We start from the raw sequence: 24,147 nt of genomic DNA, 5'->3' as shown, positions 1-24,147 counted from the left end.
CATAAGCGGCAACAATAACAACAATGCGCGCTGCCACAGAATAATAAGTGAATTTTAAAATCATAAGTCAATCAAGTGATTGAAGGCTTGAAGTGAAGCTCGAGATTTTTTCAGCATTGTGCGGCGGTGTTGTCGTCGTGTGTGTGTGTGAGTGCTTATGGCCTGTAGTCACTTATTTGTCTGTTGTTTTTTCTGGTTTTCTTTATCAGCCAAATGGCTAGACTCGCGACGCGTCGCAACTTTAATTGAATTGATAATTAAAATTATGATTTGTACTTAATATTTATTGTGGCATTGTGGTTAATAGCAGCACACCTTTGCGCTTTATATTTTTTTTATTATTTTTTTTTCTTCGCTCATAATTCTGTTGGCTCACAGCTTTTCTAACACACGCTTGTTGACAGTTTTTCGAGCTTGAATTCAATTTATTTATTTTTTTTTTATTCTTTCCCCCCAAATTATACAATTTCATTGCTTTTGCTCGATTTTTTGGCTGCCAAAGTCTTTCAAATAGAAATGATCATTCAAGTGTAAAGCGCAACTATCAAGATCGTGCAGCAAAAGACACAAAACACACACACATACAATTATAAATTGCCACAAATATACAATATAGTGTTCTGCAGCACACCAACAACAACAACAACTAATAACTGACTTGAATATGAATGGAAATGACGCAACGCTTACTTCTCGAGGCTCAACTCAGTCGGTTGTTGTCTTTTAGCTGCGCTTACACACAGATATGGCAGCGCTGATATGAGTAAATGAAAAAAAATATATGAGTAACCACGAAGTTGTCTTGTGCTGGTGCACACCCGCCGCAATGCGGAGCCTGTGCTCTAGTCAGCGCCTGCGCGGCGTCCGCCAGTCCGCGGCAGGCAGGTTATATGATTGCTCTCTAGCCTTCAAAGCTGATGTCTTGGCGATATATATTTTTACCTTAATTATTTTCTAGCATTTTAGTTGTTGTTATTGTTGTTTCAGTGACTATTTTTGTTTGCTTGGTAAATTGTCAAGCAGCGCTTGGAGTGCACAAAAAATTTACAAAGAACTGTTGGCGACACTGTGCTGTAATACTTCTGTTTGTTTGTTTTCGCTTGCTTTGCTGTTAGCAAAATAAATAATAAGAAAAAAATTTGAATAAAAAATTTAATTGAAAAAAATAATAAAAAAAAAATTTAATAAAAATTTCAATTGAAAAAAAACTAAACAGAAAAAAATTAACACAAAAAAATTTAAGTTGAAAAAATTCCATGAAAAAAAATTAACATAAACAGGCTTATGAGTGCTGGCGCATATAATAGCGCGAAATTAATAACGTGAAATATCAACAGGAAATCAAAAATAGAACTTATTTGTAATACTCTTTTATTTTTTCTTTTTTTTTATTTTTCTCTATTTTTACAATTTTTTTATTTCTCTCTATTTTTACAATTTTTTATTATTTTTTCAAATTTTTTAATATTTATTCAAAGATTTTTATACGCTTTTATCTCGTCTGCGCTCTTTATGGTCGAGAGATTTATCATATGTATCATAGTATGTATGTACATATGTATATGAAGTAAGCGCATAGTTTTGGCATTGTTGATTGGCGTTGAAGTCACTTCCCTAGCTGGCGGTGTAAGCGAATAAATAAATGAGAAATAAATTTAAAAAAAAAGAAAAAAAAACAATTAAAAAATATTCATAAAATTGTAAGAAGTTAATAAGGCATTAAGAAACCTTTACTCTGAGTGGGCGTTTAAGAAATTTGATATGGAAGAAAATAATTGCTAGATTACAACTAGATTATTCTCGAATCAAAACAACGTACTTATAGCAACGCTGTGGTTATGTAAGAACAATAAAGCAATTTCTATACCTTTTATGGATAAAAATCGAGCAACTCAATTTTATACAAACACTATTTTCAGCTCAAAAACTGTCAACTCATTTATATATTTGTATGTGTGCTTATATTTTTAATTGAAAAAATTGCTGTGTAAAATAACTTAATTTTTATATCCAATTAAATCCAGATCTTTGTTACATTTGAGATTAAGTTTTCTATATGTGAAGCCAATATGGCAATCTTGTATATACATATATATTTTTTAATATTCATTTTTTTCGTATAATTTTTTTGGTTTTTGAAGAAAAATAGTATTTTTTTGGAGCTCCACACCATTTTCTGGAGCTTGTAAAATATTTTTAAAGGTTTAAAGAAAGATAAGAACCTTAAGCCTAAAATCTTAGACTGTTCATAAAATCTTTAAAAATGCTTTATAAGCTCCAGAAAATATTTTGGAGCTCCAAACTATTCATTTTCAGCTTCTGCTGTCAGATATAACCAATATATAACCATTTTATAACCACATAAAACCAAAACTCAAATTCTTTTTCATTATTCGTGGTTTTTTTTTCATATCGTGTTTCCTACGCCTGTACAAAAATTTTGGATGGTCTAAAATTTTCAGAAAAATGCCATTTTGAAAACGTTGTACGTTCATAAGAAGTAGTTCGATTTTCATATTATTTTAGTTAGTAGCCGCCGCTCGTTAAGAGACACTTGTAAAAGGTGTTTCCGAAGATTGGCTAATTTTCTACCAAAAAATTATTACAAACACTTTTTAATAGATACACTTAAATAAAGCTTAAAGGAAATTATTATTTTTTAGTTTATTAAATTGTCGGAATTAAATTGGTCTAAACTCGCGTAAAACCTTAAACTAAAGAAAAATGAATTTTGTGTTAAAGCGTCATTATAAAATTTCTTATTTTCACTTAAATATGTATGTATGGTGTTCTATAAAGCTTCAAAGGGAGCAATGCGTTTTCATACTCTCAAAATAAATTGTCAAAATTAAATTGGTCTAAACTGGTATAAACCTTTAAACTAATGGAATTTCAAAAAAATATTAAAATAGTAATTTTGTTCAGCTTAACAATTTTTTGCTTTATTTTTGTTTTAATAGATAATAATACTTGTATCCTCACTTGTCTTTATGGTAAGCTAAGCGCCAACTAGCCAAAAGTGAACAGTCATTTTTGGGCGTATCAGCGGCAATTATGGCGCTATAAGCTGGTTAAACCACATATTTATGCATCTTTTCCATATGTGTGTACATATATTTACATACATATGTATGTATGTTTATATGTGATTATTTGTAGCCACAAAAGCAACGGCTTATCAATTGGCTTTGGCGCAGCTTTTCCGAAGAAGTGACGCATTCAATGCCAGTACCGTTTTTTAATGCGTTTTTAATTTATAAACTAGCGACTTATTCAAATGCTTTAGTGAGTGTCAATAAACAAACGAATACACCTACATATGCATATACATGTGTATATGTATGTATGTAAATGCTTTTGCCAAGTTGGCGGCGTGAAACGTGAAAATTCGCAAACGTCAGCAAGTGTTTGAGGCGAACGCATTTGACAGACAGCCGTTAGGCAGCGGCGTGGAAAAATTGCATTTGCATTTGCATATGTCAAAAAACTAATTAAAACCAAACAACTTGTTCGCGCAGCCGAGCACCAGAACGGCAGCGACAGCGGCGACGGCAGCAAGTGTGGCGGCATAAGGAGTGCAGGCACTCGCGTATATTTATATGAGCAATTATTTGCATTTGCTTGTATGTATGTGTGTGTTTATTAAGTAGTATGTAGCTAAGTAGCTACAGCCTGTTTTAATATATATTTCTAGGCCAACTCATCTACTGCGCAGGTGCACATGCATATGTATGTGTGTGTGTGTGTGTTTGTGTGGCATGCATTCATTTTTGCTTGATTTTTCCTTGAATTTGCTGCATGCCTTGTGCCTTGTACAGTTAATAGTCTTAAACTTGTCAAAATCGTCAAAAAACGCAGTCGCAGCGCTACACACACACGAACACAGGCATAACCACATGTAGTTCACATTCATATAAATATTTTACGCATTTTCGGCTTGAGTCTTAATTAAACTTCACGTTGCGTTGCTAACAGATTCATCACGCAGTTTCGGTTGCAAATTCCGTTGCACAAACGCGGCTTGCCACGCTTGCGCGACTTTAGCTGCCACACTTTTTTCACATTTTTTTATAGTTTGTTGCACTTTTTTTGCACGTCAGTGTAGAAATTTGTGAAAAATCGCTTTATAAATAGAAATTGCCACGCAGACGCGCATTGCTGCCACATGCGGCATGCAATCGTCAGTGTCAGCGGGCGTTAGGCTGCTTCTTGCAATTGAAATGTTCAAATGCCAAAGCAACAGCAACAACACATAATGCCTAGTAATGGCAAAAGCAAATGCGAATTCGAATTAAATGTCAGCACGCATTCGAACTGAAAAGGAAATGTGGAAATGCCAACTAACAGGCGTTTAAAGCACATCTAAGCACTAACACACGCACACCTACATACACTAAACAATCCGAACATTTCTAATTTCCAGCACAGCAAATCGCACCGCAACTTGGTCAAGTTGCAATAATAATTTTCCCGTGGCCAACGTAACGTCAACAACTATTCAACAAAATGCGCAGCAAACACACTAAAATGCATATGTTGCATGCCACATGCCCCGCACAGTGCACAAAACAAACAAACTTAGCATAAATATGCAGTCACATGTAAATTGTAAATATGTATGCAACTACCAGCAATCCGCTCTTATTGTTGTTGTTGTTGCAGCGTGGTATCCAGCGTCTGTGTTAGCCGCCGCTGTGATAACCCGCTGTTTTACTAAGTTTATTAAGCCGCATTACTTTTTCCCCCAACTAACAGTGGGAGCAGCTCATTATGCACTACCTAACAACAACAAAACCAACAACAGCGTAGAGCAACTACTGCAGCAGTGGCACTGTGTCGCGGTGCGCTCGGTCGCCAACTGAATATACATACATACATATGTACATATGTAGAACGGCTGCATTCTCTCAGCGCGTTCACGAAAGTTGAAAAATATTTGTGCACTAAACCAGTAGCCGTGCCGCTCAGTCAGACTCTAATATCTGCTTAAGTGCATACATTAATAAAGCGGACGGACAATTCGTTGCTTTTTATTGTTGATTTGTATTTTTTCGTTGTGTGGGGGCAGCGCTGCGGCGTCAAAGTAAAACTTTCAGAAATATGAGTGAAAGGTATGCGCTGTGCCGCATTCAACGGTGCGACGATATTATTAGCCTAAATATTTTTGGCAAGCTTGGAAGTTGGAAAAATATTGCGCTGAAATTGACCAAAGTTATTTAAAGCAGCTACTGTGAAATTTCGTAAGAATCTCATCTATTTTGCTTACATGTTTCCCTACTCTATACCTCCAAAAATAACATACTACAATTTGAAAGCGTTATCTCATATAATTTTTGAGTTTCAGCCTGTTAAAGTTAGTCAACCAGTTCAAACAGCTCCATCGGTTTTCCTTAACACCCGTTTTTCTCCAAAGCTTCATTTTGCAAATATACTTGAGTGATTACTCGGCGACAACTCAAAGATTTTTGCTGCATGTCCTGTATATAGTTCTCCATTCAATGATATAGTTCTCTACACAATGATTTATCAGTTTATAATTTGTTGAAAACTCGAATTTTGGCAGTTAAAAAAAAAAAACAAAATTTAAAAAAATTCAACTTCGTATTAACGCCAAATTTTTGTAAATTTTTCACCTTTCTTCGACATTAAGTCATTGCATGGATAGTATTTTCCAGGCGCGAATATATTTTTAAGGTTTCATTCACGGAGATGACCGGAATCATTGCAGCAGTAGAGGACCTTTGTGTAGAGTCGTTAAAGATCGTGTGTAACATGAAAAATATTTAATTTTTTTCCTGAAAAATGTTACTATATATTCTTAAAATAAAGCCTTAAAACTGTATATTCTTAAAATGTTACTATATATTCTTAAAATAAAGCCTTAAAACTGTATATTCTTAAAATATAGAAAAAATTGCAACAATATAGGATATCGTTACCTGAAATGCAAAATAACGTAACATCACTTTTTATAAGTTTACAGGCGAAGGAAAACGATATCATAGAAACCACTCATATAGAAAGAAAATTTTGAGTTTTGGTTATAAATTGGTTATAAAATGGTTATAAAGTGGATATATATTGGTTATAACTGAAAGCAGAAGCTGAAAATTTTATGCTACCTATGACTTGATACAAATTATAAAAATCAACAGCTGTTTGTAGAAAGTTCAAAATTAAAGGAATTCATGTGGTATCAAAAAATCTAGGTCCGTTATAGAATCTGATTTTTATATCTAAATAGATCTAGCTCTACATAGAATCTGATTTTTATAACGTCACAAATGCTTTTTTTTTTGGAGATTTGTAGATCAGTAGTTGTACCAAAAACCTTGGTCTGCGGTAGGATCTGACTTTTATGTAAGTAAATATGACTTTTTTGGAAAACTCGTTTAAAAAATAATTTGCATTAATTTCTGATCTGTTTCGTGGATTATCTCCACAGAATACGGAGAGTGTCACTAAAATGTTCCAAAGTGCAAAAAATAACAAAAAACTAAAAAAAAAAATTTACCTAAAATTTTGTTCGTTTTTGACCTGCGATCAGTTAAAAAAAATAAGTAAGTCATTTTTTGGAGAACTATGTATATACAGAAAATAAGGCAAAATTAGTGAACGGATCAATGGTCTCGCTGTAATCATAATCTAAAACTAGTTTGAAAAATAAAGTACTAAGAAAAAAATGTTTAAAGATAAACGGGTGGGGCTGATTGAACTGAGCGGCTGCCCTTTAGAAGGCTATAACTGAATATACATTTGAAAAATTTATAAAAATTTTTGGTCTGGAATTTTCAAAGGTTTAGACAATAAAAATATGCAAAATTTTCAAAGTTGTATACTGGCTGTGCTGTGCTTTATTAATAAAATAATTAATTAAATTAATATATAAAATAAATTGCAAAATAATTATAAATTAATATTATCTTTTGTTTTTTTTTATTTTAAATAAATAACGGTAATTTTCTTCATTTTCTGCAAAAAAAAAAATAATAAAAAAATTAGTTAAAAAATTTGTTTAAAAAAATAATTGAAAATTACAAAAAATAATTTTTTTTTATAAATAGAGATGCTACCAAAAAATTTAAATTAATTAGAAAATTAATTAAAAGAATTAAAGAAAAAAATAATTTTATTTTTCTAAATGGATATGCTGCATAATTTTTCTTATTAAATAATATTTTTTTAAGCACTTTTAAAATTTTTTTAGTTTCAATCAATTTCAGTGCTTTTTGTTGCTCTTTTTCGATATTTTCTCAAACCCAAAATAACAAATTTTAACTAAACAACATTTACATTAATTAATTATTAAATTATTAAACAATTAACGGAAATTTTCTCCACATTTTTTCAAAAAAATAAAAAATAAAAATAATTATAAAATAAACAAAAAAATTTATTTAAAAAATTAAAAATATTAAATTTTTTTCTAAATGGAGATGCTTTCAAAATTTTTTTACTTTTAATATTTCTTAGTGCTCTTTGTTGGTTTCATTTCAACATTTTCTCATACCCTAAATAATACATTAACTAAATAACATTTATATTAATTAATTATTTTTGCTATATGTTTAGAAAAAAAACTCAATCACTCAATCAATGCAACCAACTTAGTTCATTTGCACAGCAACTTACATATTATTAATTAATTTTTATTGCTCTCTACATTTTAATGATGCTGCTCTAATGACAGCTACTGTGACCAACAACAACAAACAATCCACTGTGCTTAATGATGCCTAAAAACACAGCAAGCATATCGTATCTTACCATATTGCTACGTCAACTTGCTTACTGGTCATTTGCGCTGACTCAACTCAACTCAACTGCTTGGATGCGCATATTTCCCAGGCTTGTTTGTTAGTATTTTTCTTAGACGCACACTCGAGAGCCACTCAAAACATTATCGCGCTTGACATCCTCAACCGGCGGCGACGCAACGCTAGGAGCATTGCTCCAGATGGCACTTAGAGCACAACGCTGACCATTAGTCCGCACACACACACACACACCGAAGCCAGTGTAAATATGTATGCAAGTCGAAGAGATCTCTGCTTGCTTGGAGCACCGTAGAGGCACTGATTGACTGTCGCGACTGCTCTTTTGCTCTGTTTATATTTCCTTGGGCATTTCTGTTGATGTTTACCTATAACGCTATTGCTACCGTAAATAAATACAAAATATTATTTTGACCGTAATTACTGGAAATGTGCGAGTAAATAAGCGTGTGAGTGGGAGAATGCGAGTGTGTGAGGCAAATGATTTGGTAAAAATGTGCGGATGCTATAGAGCCTATGTCGGGTAGTTGCTTTTGGCCCCCAAGTGGCGTGTGCAACTCAATGATGTCATATGATGTGGCGATTTATTGCATAGTTTGTGTGAAAAATTCGTTAAAAAAAATTTATGTATGCTTTTAATCATTTGATAGCAGCAGAAGTCATGTCTTGGCTGTTATTTTTTGTTATAAAAATATTTTTTTTTCCACAATTATTTTCCGTCCGCCACATAATACAATTACTGTGCCTGCCGCAAATAAAAGTAAGCATAAGTGACATACATATGTACATGTAGATGGATATATGTATGTATGTACATGCATATACTTATATGAATTTAACAACTCGTTATGGTTCATTTATAGCAACCAACAACAATGACCATCATGTGCAATTGTGATTTTTGTCTACTTTTTTTCAGAGCTCTGTCTCTTCATTTTTTACTTGCAGTTTTTGATTGCTGCGCGCTGCCGGAAACTGAAAGTGAAAACTTACACATACATTTACGTTTTTTGTGTTTACAATTTATTTGTTGTTTTTTGCGTTTTTCGCTTACAACGTAATGTAATGCGCATGCGTACGTGATATAGTTGCACTAACACGATTTAGACGCAAACAAAAAGGCGAAAATAAAAATTACCGAGAGGCATTTCTCTTTTTATTACAACTTTTTTTTTGCTGAAAAAAGGCAAATGTAATCCGTACGCTGTTTAGTTATGTGTAGGTTTGTATGTATGTATGCATATATTTCATACTTTTGATTACTGTCATTGATGGCTGCTCGTACGCTTGGTTAGTTAGGCGCATGTGGCATATTCGTTAGCCCAAAAAGGTGTCAGTTGTCTTTTGTCAAATTATATACATATGTAAATACATACATACATACATATGTACAATATATGATTTTTCCGCCAATTTCTAGAAAAGTCACGTACATCGACTATTGTGCACAAATGTTCACTTTTTCGCATGCCTATATTTAAGTATATGGTATGGTATATACTTATATGACACTAATGGTCTGTATCATTGTGGTTGAGACAAAAAATAAATCACGGTAATTTCTTGTTTCAACTTATGTAATATGATATAGGGAGGTACATACATATGTGTGTATGTATGTATAAATATTTTTTGCTCTCAATATACGATAGTACACATATGTATATGTATATAAAGGTATGCTATATACCTTTTTATACTAAAATTTATATACCAATTTGTACTTTTCTGAAGTATGAATCACGAATTTCGAGAAAATCAATCATTTTATTTTATTAAATTTCGTCACACCTCCAAATATGTTTAAATTGGCTGTTTTTTGCTTTCTGATTTTGGTAATACATGCTTTTATAGCTCCCTAAGACCGTTTTTATAAAAGAAAACTTATGAAATCGTTAGTTTCTGTTATATTCATTTCTCTTGAAAAAGCTGCTTATTTGTCAAAATCGCCGATATCGGATCTTATACACATATAAGATAAGAAAATCCTATAATCTTATAAAAAATCTTGTTATCTTATAATAAAATTCTTGTATGGGAAAACTTTTTTTTACAAGATGTCTTCACCAAATTTAGCATATATTATTACTCAAGTCAACACTAAAATATCTGAAGAAATTTTCCAGCTCAGACTACTTTAACATATACATAGCTACCATACAAACTGAACGAACAAAACCAAGCTCTTCTATCGAGAAATTTTTTATTTGACGAGATATCCTTGAGAAATTTTGAGTGGATGACCAAAGAAACGGTACAATATCCGAACAATTTTTTTCCGATTAAAGCACTATAGCATACACATACATATGTATGTATGTAGCTGTTATAAAAACTGGTCATCCAACATCAAAATAAATATTTGTATACCATTTTCTGCTATAAGAAATATACCTAACGACGACATTATACTTTCAGTGAAGCGAAAGTTTACGTTTTTTTCTGATTTTTAAGTTTCAGCCGGTTATTCTAATATTAATTATAATTTAAAAAGCCACCGTAAGTTTCTACAAACATTTTTTCGTTTTTCATAATAATTTATTTCTTTACTATGACTAATTTTACTTATTTTTCGTAATAATTTTACTTTTTCCATAACATTTTTTATTTCATGTACCCTATAATGGATTTTTATACTCTTGCAACCTGTTGATAGAGAGTATAATATTTTTATTTTTTATTTTTTTATTGTTATTACTTTTATATTTTTTCACCTCTTTATTGCCAAACTTGTTACCTTAATTTTCTATTGCTTGCAAAACAATCAAACGACAGATTTTCATCAAATTTCTGGCTTTTCTTTCAAGAAACAATGGCATGTGTTTTCGCCGCAAGAGCATCTTCAAATTTTCATCAACACGTTGTCGCCTCATTTGCGGTGTGGTCTTTTTGATCTTACGCTCATCATAATTTCTTGCTTTTGTTCGCATTCAAAAAATCAACCAAATAGATTAGGCATTGCACTCACACTAGACAAATAGCACATACAATAGAAATTTGTACATACATACATACATACACACATATAAAGTAGACATATTTTTCAGTTATAATAATCGTCCTACATAATCTTGCGACCTGGATTAGTTTTCACGGCTGCTCATACCTGTAAATTGCAATGTGCACAATAACTGAAAAAATATTGCACATGCAGCATGCTACTTAAATACAAATTCGCATATTTTAAAATTGCTATGGAATAAAGACAGACATACATACACATTCATACATGTGTACATATCTATTGACGCACCGAATGTCCTGACATCCTTTGCCGCACACATTGTCTGCAGCACGGCTTTGCGATTTTCCATTAACTTAAAATACGCTGCTCTGTGCCACACACACAATGGCCGGCTTAGGACGTTCGTGCAAATTACTTATGTCTTACGCTCGTGTACAAACAAATATCTATGATTATTGCAGTTACACACATGCAAACATACATACAAATAGTATATGGGAAATTTTCTTTCCATCAGGTATGCAAAAAATTACTCTATATGGACATGGAGGACGGCAAGCAATTGCACTTCACATATCCACACCTTCGTTTCGCATATGCGATCACTATTTGACACAAGCAATTGCACTTCACATATCCACACCTTCGTTTCGCATATGCGATCACTATTTGACACAAAATGCAGTCGCCTTCCATGTCCGTCCGTGTTTTCATCCTTTCACCCATTGTTTCGCATGCCTGTCATGTATGGTTGATCCTCTGCTCTGATTTGTATTTAACTAGATAAAATCATACATGCCTTGTATTATTAGTTCATGTATTCTTGAACTTATTAAAAAAATATATAAAATCATATATGAAAAACCCTCATGATTGAAAAATTTATGTCTTTCAATATTTGGTTGCGTATCCCTTATTTTCTAACAGCACAGCTATGATGGACTCAATTAATTTATTTGATGTGTCCCAGGAAAATGCTACCTTCTCTTGAATGTATAAAACGGCCTTATTTTTACAATTCTCAATTCTGATTTTTCGATCTACAATTTACATCCATATATGTATGTTTATCAACAAACCATGTTTTACACAAATAGCATTGTCATGTTGATAACTATGCCATTTCTTTGCACGTGTGAAATATTTTTTCGCATTTCATATTTTCCCTACTTTTCCGACCGCGCTTGAAATTTGCGCTTTGTTTTGTCATCTTTGATTCGTTTTCACGTTTCATTGTAATGCATTCAAATGCATTTCTTTAAATAAATAATACGGCTTTTTTGCAATAACTTGCTAAAGGTAGCATGAAAATTCCCCATCGACAGCTCGACGTTGTATGGATCTCTGTAATATATTTAACCATAATTGTCTTACAATAGATATTGCCGATATGAATGACTCCCTTGTCCTCTCGTTCGGTTGCTTGTACCTCTATGCGCTGTAACCAAAGAGCTTGATTTGCCAAATCAGCTAAATGTTCGGGAAACATTAGGATGTGCAATAGTCATAACCGATTCTCTTTTCTTAAAATCCTTAACAAATTTTTTTCTAAAATGAACAGTGCATTGAAATATCTTTCTCTTTAACATACAACCAACCGTACTGAATGACGAACTGCAACTGAATATGCATTAATATTTTTCAACTACACATATCCAACATTTTTGATCATTAAAAACCGTTTTTTTTGGAGTTTTTCATATATTTAATTTTATATAATATTTTAGTAAGTTAATTTGTTTAATTTTTACTAATTTTAAAAGAAGAATACATGAACTAATAATACAAATCAATAAAACATCACGTAATGCCTACTTTATGATTTTATTCGGTTAAATACCGACAAGGTAGATTCCGTGCTTTAGTTTTGTCGCACACTGTATATGTTTGTATGTATATGTATGCTTGTGTGCGTATATGCCTACTCACAGTGCAGTCGAAATTGCACTCGAACAACTTTCGTCACCCGAAATCAGTCAGTCAGCAGCCTCATCACCATCACCACCTTCATCATCATTAACCATTATCAGCCGTGAACGTTTGGCCATTAGAGGTAACCATATACTCGACCCCAAATTACATGCTCACGCGCACACGTAAATTAATAACACATCTGTCTCAAATTTAAATTTATGATTACCCATTATCAACAACAACAACAATAGTACATATACTATACATACCAATTGCTTGCAATGCAACAAAACACACATTCGTTTACATGCACGCATATAATAGTTAGTAAATGCAAGCGTTCGTGGCGAGCGACCACCCCTCGTGTCGTCTGTTGCTGTGTATATAGAATTCGTGCGCAAAATACTTAGCATTTATTCGCGCACGCAATTCCCGACGGGTGCCGCATTGTTCGGCGATTGTTGCAAATCGTCGTATGTTACTATTTGTCGGTGGCCAATGCCAAGCGCGCTAGATAGATTGGCCAGTGTATTTGTAATTGGTATGGCTGCTTTAAATTCTGCGTATTTTTAACTTCTTTGTTTATTTATTTAATATATATATATTTTTTATTTTTTATATATTTAATTTATTTATATGGATATATTTTTTAGTTTTATATAATTAAACATTTTGGTTTTATTTATTTAATTTTTTTTTATTTACTTTAATTAATTTTTTTTTCATATTACCCTTTTTATTAACAAAATATTTATCTATACTCTCTCTACATATTCTTTAGGTTCCCGACCGTTAACCGCACAGCTATCACAATGGCGCTGCACTCGACAGAAGCCTTAATGGCTGCGGGTTTTCTGAAATCCGGCGATTTGGGCCATCATCCGCACAGCTATGGCGGCCCGCATCCACATCATTCGGTGCCGCACGGGCCGCTGCCACCAGGAATGCCGATGCCGTCATTAGGACCCTTCGGATTACCTCACGGTTTAGAAGCTGTTGGGTTCTCCCAAGGTATGTGGGGTAAATATCGAACCGATTTTGGTAGAAAAACTTAGCTTGATTTAAAAAAAATTATAATAACAAGCGATTTGAAATGTGTAGTGTTGAGTAAAGTGTTCTGAAAATATTATTAAAAGGAAACATTGAATAAAAATATATAAAACAATAATAATAAGTAATTTTTTAAATTAAAATCAAGAAAAAAAAATACTAAAATAAAATATATAAAAAATAGTAATAACATATAATTTTTTCTTTATTTGAAATCCTTTTTGCTATGGAATTAAATATTGAAAAAATAATAACAATACATAGTTTTCTAAAATTAAAATCAATAGAAAAAATTTCTGAAACATAATATATTTAAAAAATAATGATAATAAATAATTTTCTAAAAATGAAATCCATAACAAAAATTTCTAAACGTGTATGCATATTTAAAAAACTATTTTCTAAAATTAAAATCAATAAAAAAAATTTCTAAAAATAAATATTTAAAAAATAATAATAATAAATAATATTTTAAAAATTAAAATCGATAGAAAAAATTTCTAAAATTAAATGTATAAAAAATAATAATAATAAATAATATTTTTAAATTATAAAATCAAAATTTCCTAAAAAATATAATTAAAATGAAATATATTAAAAATAATAATTTGAAATAATTATTTTAAAATTTATAATTATATATGTACAAAATTTAACATTTTAAAAGTGTTTAAATATAATTGAAAAATGAATTATTAAAATCATAAAATGTAATATTTCCAAAATTAAAAATTATTTTGAAAATTTATAATTAAAAATAATTTAGAAAAAATTTAAAATTATTAAAAGAAATATTATTATTACTAATTAAAAATAAATTAAAAATTTTATTAATTAAAAATAATTTAATTAATTAATTGAAGCTTGAAATTATTCAATTATTTTTTTTATTTTAATTAAAAATAATTAAGAAATAAATTTAAATTTTTTTTAAATTAAAAATATTTAAGAAATAAATTTTAATTTTTTAAATTAAGATTAATTACGAAATAAATTTAAGTTTTTTTTTAATTAAAAATAATTAACAATAAATTAAAAATAATTATTCATATCACGGCCATCAAAAAATTACCTAAAATTTTAAATTAATATTTAGAACACTTTGCTCACGAAAAGGAATACTAAAAATATATATTTTACAAGTAATTGTAGAATTAGTCGCATACATACATATATTTTGGTTTTGGTAGTTACTTTGAAAAATTAGCCGCTTGTTAGTTTAAAGAAGCAGCATAGAATATTTATACCCTCAACAGCGCACATTAAGAACGCGAACTAGCCACTCTGTTCTTGAGATAGCGATCTGCAATTTTACATACGCCTTTTTCGCTCCAAGAGGCTGCTCAGTACGACCGTTACATAATCTGCGAAGAAAATGCTTACATACATACATCGGTACCATAGTATATATGGATGTACATAGCTGCCAAACAAACCCGATCTAAATTCAGTCCTTGTATGGAAAACAATTTTGTTTGACTAGAGATCTTCACAAAAATTGAAGAAATTGAAGTTAAAGGTAATCTTAGAATATTATCTAAGGCAACCATACCATCTCCGGATATATTGCAGGGATTAGACCACTATAGCATATTGCTGTCATACAAAGTGACCGAACCAAACCAGATCAAAGTTCTTTTTACCCTCTTACGCTATTAGAAATGCACCTATGTAGGGTATTATAGCAACAACTCAGTTAGGTTAACGTTTTTTCTTGTTTTTTTTCCATGCAACTGACACATAACTCTCTCAATGAATGTTTTGATAACAGTTTATTTTATTTCAAAACAAGCAATAAGTCATAATTTCTACAAATATTTGAAAAAAAACTTCAAGTACCCAAGTATGCTTCGAAGCTGCACACATACCATACATCTCTTTCTTCCGCTGGGTCTCGCTCACTTTCTAAATTCAATGAAAAGTGCATATCATTGAGGCGAGATAAAATAATTTAGATATATCGACGATCAGGTGCATTAACCCGTAAAATTATAAACAAATTGGCTGCATTTGACACGAAACGAATTTACAAAACACCGCTACAATAAACCGTTGGAGGAATTCTATTGAAAGAGAGACACATTAACACAAATATTGTTACAAAACTGATTTGACAAAGAAAGATATAGCTGATACCAAAACAAATATGACTATAGCCACATATGTATATGCATACATACATACATACATATATACATATAAGCAACTACAAACCAAAATCAAAGCAATAAAAACAAATCGAAAGCAACAACAACAAATCGAAAGCAACTACATTAAACCGAAAGCAATAATAACAACAAGAACAAACCTCACCTTACAACAGAATTTTATTGAGTTGCATTGAAGTGAAAGAAAACGAAAACTTGAAAATCATGCTTGCCGCATTGTAATGCATTTCTGGGGAAGAGTGAATCTCAGAAGAAGCGATAAAAATAAAAAAAAATTAAAATAATAATAAGCAATGTGAGAAACTACTGAGAATTTTAGTAGTAAGAAAATTTATGAAAATAACTACAACAACAACAACAACAACACGACATAACAGGCAGACAGTCAGTCGTCCACGCCGCCTGGCAATCGCACATCCGTTTAGCGGGCAAGTCAAGTGTAGTGAAACTGATTCGCAATGAAATTGAGACGCGCACCGGAATGCCTCAATGAATGAGTTGTAAGGCGCGCTTGCCGTTGCATATGTAGCTAGTGGCATACACACATACATATGTTGGCAAAGCTTCCCGCCTCGCTATATACTCACATGTGTACATACAAGTATGTACATACTCACAAGCGTGCAAGCAATGACAAATGAGCCAGAGTTCGCCAGTTGCCAGCTGCAGTCAAAGTCCTCGCTAACCTAAGCGCGTATGTTGTTGTTGTAGTTGTTGGCAAACTGAGTGAATTTTGTGCTACTGATATGCCACTGATAACTTAATTTAAATAAAAATGACAAGGTGATTTCAACTGGAAAGCAACACCAACAAGCCGCTTGAATGCAGCACGGCCAGAAGACTACGGCGGCTGGCTGGTAGCTAGTAAACGGCTGAAAATGATGCCGCAACTGTTAAAATGTTGGTTGGTACAACTATATTCAAATATATGTATTTATGTATGTACATATACATATGTATATGTATACATATGTATGTATGTATATTCATTTATATAAGTATGTACATACATATATGAGCACCTCAGTTGTTTCATATTTTGTCATCACATCCTGCAAATCATTGTGGCAAGCGAAGCAAAACAAAGCCAAAATAAGAAAGTAAAAAACAACCACAACAAAAATAGTGTACGCAACAATAAATGTTTTCAATATTTTACTCACGCCATTCACCGATCGACATCATTATCAATAATATTGTCAAAATGAATAATGAGCAGCAGCAATCTGTGGCAACTAACCAAGCCTACGGAAAGCTTATACATACGAGTATACACTGCAGTTGTTGTTTATGTTGAAAGTTGCCTAAGTCGTTTTAGTATTTTTTAAGGCAAGAGATCGCTAAAATTTTCAAGCTATTCTTTTTTAACTAGAAACAATTAATTCAGAATTTCGGAAGGTTGTTAACATACATATTGTACATAATGATATAGAATAGAAAACATTTAAAATTAACCAAATTACACAAAATATTTTTAGTTCACTTTTTTTTGAATTTCACAATATTTATTTTCTGTTTTTTTTTTTCTTAAAATACTTTCTTATTTGATTAAAAATTTTTTATTGCACAGTATTTTTTAATGCGCAATATTTCTTAAGTAAAAATACATTTTTGTTTGATTAAAAACAAATTGTGCAACAGTGTATACAAATTTTAAAATAACAACCGATTTAAAAAAAATCAAAAATTGCGCAATAATTTTTATTGCTCTGTATTTTTTGTGCTTTTGTAAAAATACCTTTTTCATAATATTTATTTTTTATTTTTTATCGTCAAAATATTTTCTTGTTCGATGAAACAAAATTTATTGCACAATATTTCTTTAGTAAAACTGATTTTTTGTTCGATTCAAAAAAAAAAAAAACAAATATGCAACAATGAATGTGAATTTTAAAATAATAACTAGTTTAAAAAATATAAAAATTAAAAATTGCACAATACTTTTAATTGCACAATATTTTCTTAGTAAAAATCCTTTTTTGTTCGATTCAAAATATGAATTGCAACAATGGATAAAAATCTTAAAATAACAACCGATTCAAAAATATTTAAAAATTGCACAATAATTTTTATTGCGCAATATTTTTTTGTTTTACTTTTTTATTTGATTCAAAATAAAATTTGCAACAACCGATATAAAAATCATATAATGCTTAACAGCAGGAGATGTCAATTTTAAAGTAATATTCAAAATTGGTTCTCATTTTCGAATGCTGATCTAATTTTTTGTTTTATTCGTGAAATTATTATAACCACATGCAAAAATTTCTTGTTAGTTTTGTATGAAAATGGTTTGAAACCAAAGTCAAGTAGGTTTCATAGTAGTATAGAGTTAAAAAGCTATTGCTTGTTAATTTTTGAATGATAATTCAAGAAATATACTAAACATTATAGGCGCTTAAACTGTAAAAATATAAGAAATATGCTATCTTAGCACCAAAAATTCCAAAAACCTTTATTATTGACTTCGACGGTTTTAGAAGTTAACAGCTCATATGCACTCATACGTGCCTAGAATACACATGAGGCAAGCAATAAGTGTGTTAAAACGAAAGAGTGCAGCAGACGACTAATGATGATAAGAGAAAAACTTTTTGAACGCTCAAGATAATGTACGACAAATTGCTGAGCAAAGTGGAGACGAGTTACAGAAAAAGATAAATGAAAAAGGTTTAGCTTTCATTGAATATGAATTGATAAATGTTTGTTGGTTAAACAACACGTGAGCAATAAATATTTAGTAGGAATATAGCAAATGGATATACGTTTATTTAAAGGCAGGTCAAAAATGTGTGATATTGGTAACGTTAGCTCGGCAACACAAAACCTCAAACTTTGTTCCAAAATCATATTAAAAATTAAAAGAAAAGTTGTCTTCGGCTGAATTGATTATATTATACCCTTTACACGTGCATTTATTATAGCATAAAAGAGTATAAAATATCCTTTTCCTGATTTTGGCCGCTCAGAGTGTATGGCAGCTATATGCTATAGTGTTCCGATCTGAACAATATGTTCAAGTATAAAAGTATTATCTTGGAAAATAATCCATGTGAAGTTTCGTGAAGCTATCTTGACAAATACAAAAGTTTTCCATACAACAACTTAATTTTGAGCGATCAGTTTGTATGACAGCTACATGTTTTAGTGATTCGATATCTGTTATTCCAAGAAATGAGCTGTATCTTCGAAAGAAAATGGCATGTGCAAAATTTCAGATAGATATCTCAAAAACTAAAGGACTAGTTCGCGTATATACAGCCATACGGGCAGACGATAGTTGACGACTTCATATGCTAAAAAGTCAATTTCAAAATCATTTTCTCAAAAGCGCATAATATCCCATATGTAGTACTATTAACGGCCCACTTAATTAAAACTACATAAGTTAGCTTAAATGACTATTGCTGCCTTGCTTAACCACCCTTTAAGCGACGGCCATTTTTCGCGGCAGCTGCAACTGCAACTGCAATTGAATTAATAAATTCAACATTTAACAAACGGGATTATACGGAGTGATCTTACGGCACAAATACACATGCATACAAACATATATACACACAGCAATACATACATACAGCGATACATACATATGTCTATACGGCACCACATATGAAAGCAATGACTTTCACATTAACTGTATTATAGCGCAGGATCCTCCATTACGAAATTTCCAAAAGAGCGCACCCTCTCCCGCCAGCAATAATATTTGTTAATTTTGCCTTTCTTTGTTGCTGTAACGGAGACACTAACACAGCGTAATGAAACTATAAAAAATTATTAAAAAAAAAATTAAATAAAACCAGCTGGGAAGGCAAGCGGGCAAAAGGGTGTACAGTCGCAAAAAATTTTATTAAAAAAAAAAGACAACAACAAACAGAGCAGCAAAAAAAAATGTCGTATAACTCAGTATTAAGTATGTAACTCATATTTGCCACGCAAAGTAAGCGCACAAACAGCAGCCAGCCAGCCAGCGCAAAGGACACAAAAGGACACGCACACAAATACATGCAAGCATTCATACAAACTTATCTTGAATGTTGGCGAACAATAGCCGAACGGCTTAGGACTCGCAAGCGTTGTAACAGCACAATAGGGATTGGGCGCAGCACAGAAGACACACACACATATACATAAATAATGCAGTATATAACAATAGCGCGACTGCTTTAGCCAACGAAGCAGTCAGCCAACCATTTAGCTTGTTTCGGCGGCGCTCGTGTGCCCACCATCCGATCGATTTGTGTGCTTGCGTGTTAGAGGGGCAACCCAATTGAGAATTTCACAAGCATGCTCGCTTACATACATACATACTACACACAATAAGTAAATTTTCTAATGTCGCGCTAATAAGGGTTGCAGCATAATGCTTTCGCTGGCTGTTGAGGGTTTGCGAATGGAAGTGGCAGCTTTCTAATACGCGTATATACTTAGGTATGTATTTGGTATGTACATACTTACATATGTATGTAAGTGTATAGAGTTTTATATAAAAAGTTGTGTCTACCTAGTAATATCTGATATACATACATATGTGTATGTACTGGCATATATGATTTTTTATACCCTAAACAGGGTATATTAAAATTGTAACACCCAGAAAGAAGCGTCGGAGATCCTATAAAAAACAATAAATATGTATATAGTATAATATTTATAAAGAGCGTCATGAGCTGAGACGATTTAACCATATCCGTCAGTCTGTATATACATATGTACATACATATGGGGGAAATAGTGCCTCAGTTTTTGAGTTATCGATAAGAAATTTCGCACACATCCTTCTCCCACCAAGAAGCTGCTCATTTATCTGAATCGCCGATAACAGACAACTATAGCATATGGCTGCCATACAAACTGTTCGTTCTTGCTGAAGTCCTTGTATGGAAAACTTGTTTACACGGCAAGGTACCTTCACGAAATTTGGCATAGATTACTTTCAGAAGTAGTGCTACCATATCTGAATAAAATATTTAGATCGAACCACTATAGCGTATAGCTGCCATACAAACTGACTCATTAAAATCAAGTCTTTGTATGGGAAACTTTTTTATTTGACAAGTTATCAACACGAAATTTGTCATAGATTACTATCCAAGGCAACGCTACAATCTCCGAACATATTATGCAGATCAGATGACTATAGCGTATAGCTGCCATAAAACTGACCGATTAAAATTAAGTCTTTGTATTGAAAACTTTTTTATTTGACAAGATATCATCACGAAATTGGGCATAGATTATTTTTAAAAGTAATGCTACTATATCTGAATTCTATTTGACCCCTTTGATACTATAAGAAACCACCAGTAGCCGGTATTTTAGCTTCGGTGCTGTAGTAGTTTAGGTATTTCTTTTTTTGATATAAATTTTCATAACCTGAAACCTTGATTTCCATATAGACAGCATTAAATTTGGTACAAATAAAGAGTATTTTCTACATTCCTGCAACCATATTTGTATAAACATATTTTATTTAATTTTGATTTCTTTTTTTAATATTTTTCAACCAATGGTAATTACCCACATATTGGAAAAAAAAGAAAAAACCGAAAATACTTTTTCAACTACCCAATATAAATATCAAAATATATGTACATATGTATGTATGTAACCGCATTCCTTGACACATTTCAACGCAACTTTAGGCAATTTTTTTGCACTAGAGCAGCATTACTAATCGTACTCGTCCACAGGTGTGAATACAAGAAAGCAGAGACGCGAAAGAACCACATTTACACGCGCCCAATTGGACGTATTGGAAGCGTTATTTGGTAAAACACGCTATCCGGACATATTCATGCGAGAGGAAGTGGCGCTGAAGATCAATCTACCCGAATCCAGAGTACAGGTAAGCAAAAAAAATAAATACAAATAGAAAACAAGTCGCATATATAAATACATAGAGCATAGATATACACATACATACATACAAACATATATAAATATGTTTATTTGCATTAATGTAAGCTCACAGTAAGTTTAGCGTAAAATTAATTCAACAGTCACACCGACAAAAGCAAATATAGATACCAGCAAATAAACACATATGTAGATATGTATGTGCATGTGTGAAAGCAAATAATGCCGGCAAGTGCATGCAATCACGAAGATTTGAAGCATAAAAACATATGTGCCACTAATGTCTAACTACACATTAGCTTTTAGCGGGTGTTATACGACTTCACACTGGTATGCGCCTAAAAGCAGACAACGTCTGCCGGCAAGCAGTTAATGTCATAATCTAACGACTTTGTGCGTATTTATAGCGCTATATATTTGCGTAATTCAAAGACATGCTTGGTAATTATTCATTTGTAAAGCATTTTGCCTTCTGCGTACCGAAGAGCAAATAATTTCCGACAATTACGTTAATGTCAAAAATCCGGAAAATCCATTGGGTAAACAAGACAAACTGGGAAACTTGCGCACCGCACCGCACATCTTTGTGCTAGAAAACGTGGACTGGCCTCAGGCGGTTAACTGTATAACAGACATACACATATTCATACTCATGCATACATATATGTACATATGTACATACATGTATATACATACATATGTACATACATACATATATGGAGTTCAACTCTTCACTCGCCGCCCTTCAGCCGTCTGTTGACTAGTTGCGGTGCAGCAGCAGCTAAATGTCGCTGCATATCCTGCTGTGCAAACACTGCTTGCATACACACACACACATGTATTTATAACAGCGTGGCTGTCGGCTTGTTTGCGGGGTAAATGCGATTTGTGCCACTGCCTTTTTTGGTATTCGGTAGCCGAAAGCTACAAATTGACTGACAGCAAAGGAAAATCTGCGCTGGCATCGTTGACAATAGCGTCGTGAAATCATTTTTTTCTCGTTTTTGCATTTCATTTTGTGTGATGACATATTTTCCTGCCTACTTTCGTGTGACAGCCAACCCTCTCGCTCCATTTGCGTGCGTACATATGTTTTTATATGCGTGTGAGAGGAGCTCTGGGCATTCGTGTCGTTCGGTTTGCTTGTTTTCATTTCATTTTTGGGCTTGTTTGTTTAGTTGTTTAGAGGGGAGCGTTGACAAATTTTGGCTAACAATGATATCAATGGTACACAGTGAAGAAAATTTAAGCGATTGTTGTTGTAGTTTACCATTTGGCTTGATGAGTTATGAATAGAAATACGAAAGTACGAGATTTGACGACGAGGAAGTGATATTTTCTATTTTTGGCTGTTTTTGGAACTTAGTAGAACTGAGTGATGTAATGCAATATGTGATATGTGAAGGAAAAAATTTGGGAGGCGAGATAAGAAGTTCCACTTTAAAAAATTCTAAAATTTTATCAATGAAATTTTTTTCGTTAATGTAAGAATAAAAAAAAATTAAAATAAAAAATTAAAAAAAAATCAAAAATAGAAAAACATAAAATTAGAAATTTAAAAAATTAATAACACAATATTTTAAAAGAATTATAAAAAGTAATAATAAAAAAAATTAATAAAATAGGTTGAAATTAAAATTGTTAAAAAAAATAATTAAAAAAAAATCTATCAAAAATACAAATTATACTCTAGGTTTTGTGACAGCCTGACAACTAGAAATTAATTAAAGGAATAGATGACAATTTTTCATGATGCAAAAAAACGTATAAGAAAATTGAAATTATTTAAATTTAAGTTTTTATCGAATTTTGATTTTTGAATTTTTTCGAATTTGAATGTTAGTTTTTTATATGTATAGAAAAAAATTATATTTCATCAAAACTCTAGATATTATTATTAGTATTATATATTTATTTTTGTTTTTATATTTATTATTATTATATTTTTCTTGTTATTATTATTATTTTTAATTGTTTTAATTAATATCTATATATTTTTTTACTTTATTACTTATTTCTTATTAATATAATTTTTCGTTCATTTTTTTTTAAATGTACTTATTTTTAAAAAAAAATCGAGTTTTTTACAGTAAAGAAATTTCGAAAATAGTCTTATTATAGCTTAAATTTATTTTTATTTACTTATTATTAATTTTTTCAAACAAAAAAATTAAAATTTTAAAACTTTCAATTTTTGAAATTTCCTTATGCAATTTCGCCCAGTGTAATGCTTCATAAATGCATTGATTTTGCAATAAATTGTCACACGACTAATGTCTCTATGACCTCTGCACTGCTCCGCACACCCCTTGAATGCGTAAACCCCACGTCTTGTCAGTTTTACGATTTCTCTACGCAAACAACGCCACAAAATTATGTTGTTACTTCCGCCATTTCCGGCTGCTCGTCTATT

The 24,147-nt window shown here is 31.7% G+C and overlaps 1 protein-coding gene across 3 annotated transcripts in view; it reads left to right on the top strand.

Moving 5' to 3' along the window:
* Positions 1–24,147, top strand: part of LOC126760055 (homeotic protein ocelliless) — a 182,929-nt gene that overhangs the window by 140,152 nt on the left and 18,630 nt on the right. For 2 of the 3 annotated variants that reach the window (XM_050475404.1, XM_050475406.1), the window contains 2 exons: positions 13,436–13,674; positions 21,569–21,723. In XM_050475404.1, the coding sequence (XP_050331361.1) occupies positions 13,436–13,674; positions 21,569–21,723 (394 nt within the window). The remainder of the gene's footprint in view (positions 1–13,435; positions 13,675–21,568; positions 21,724–24,147) is intronic. The other variant, XM_050475405.1, reaches the window with a different exon arrangement.

The sequence above is a fragment of the Bactrocera neohumeralis genome, chromosome 5, assembly GCF_024586455.1.
Source record: "Bactrocera neohumeralis isolate Rockhampton chromosome 5, APGP_CSIRO_Bneo_wtdbg2-racon-allhic-juicebox.fasta_v2, whole genome shotgun sequence".
In the NCBI taxonomy this organism is placed as follows: Eukaryota; Metazoa; Arthropoda; class Insecta; order Diptera; family Tephritidae; genus Bactrocera; species Bactrocera neohumeralis.
This window is presented reverse-complemented; position numbering and strand designations above follow the sequence as displayed.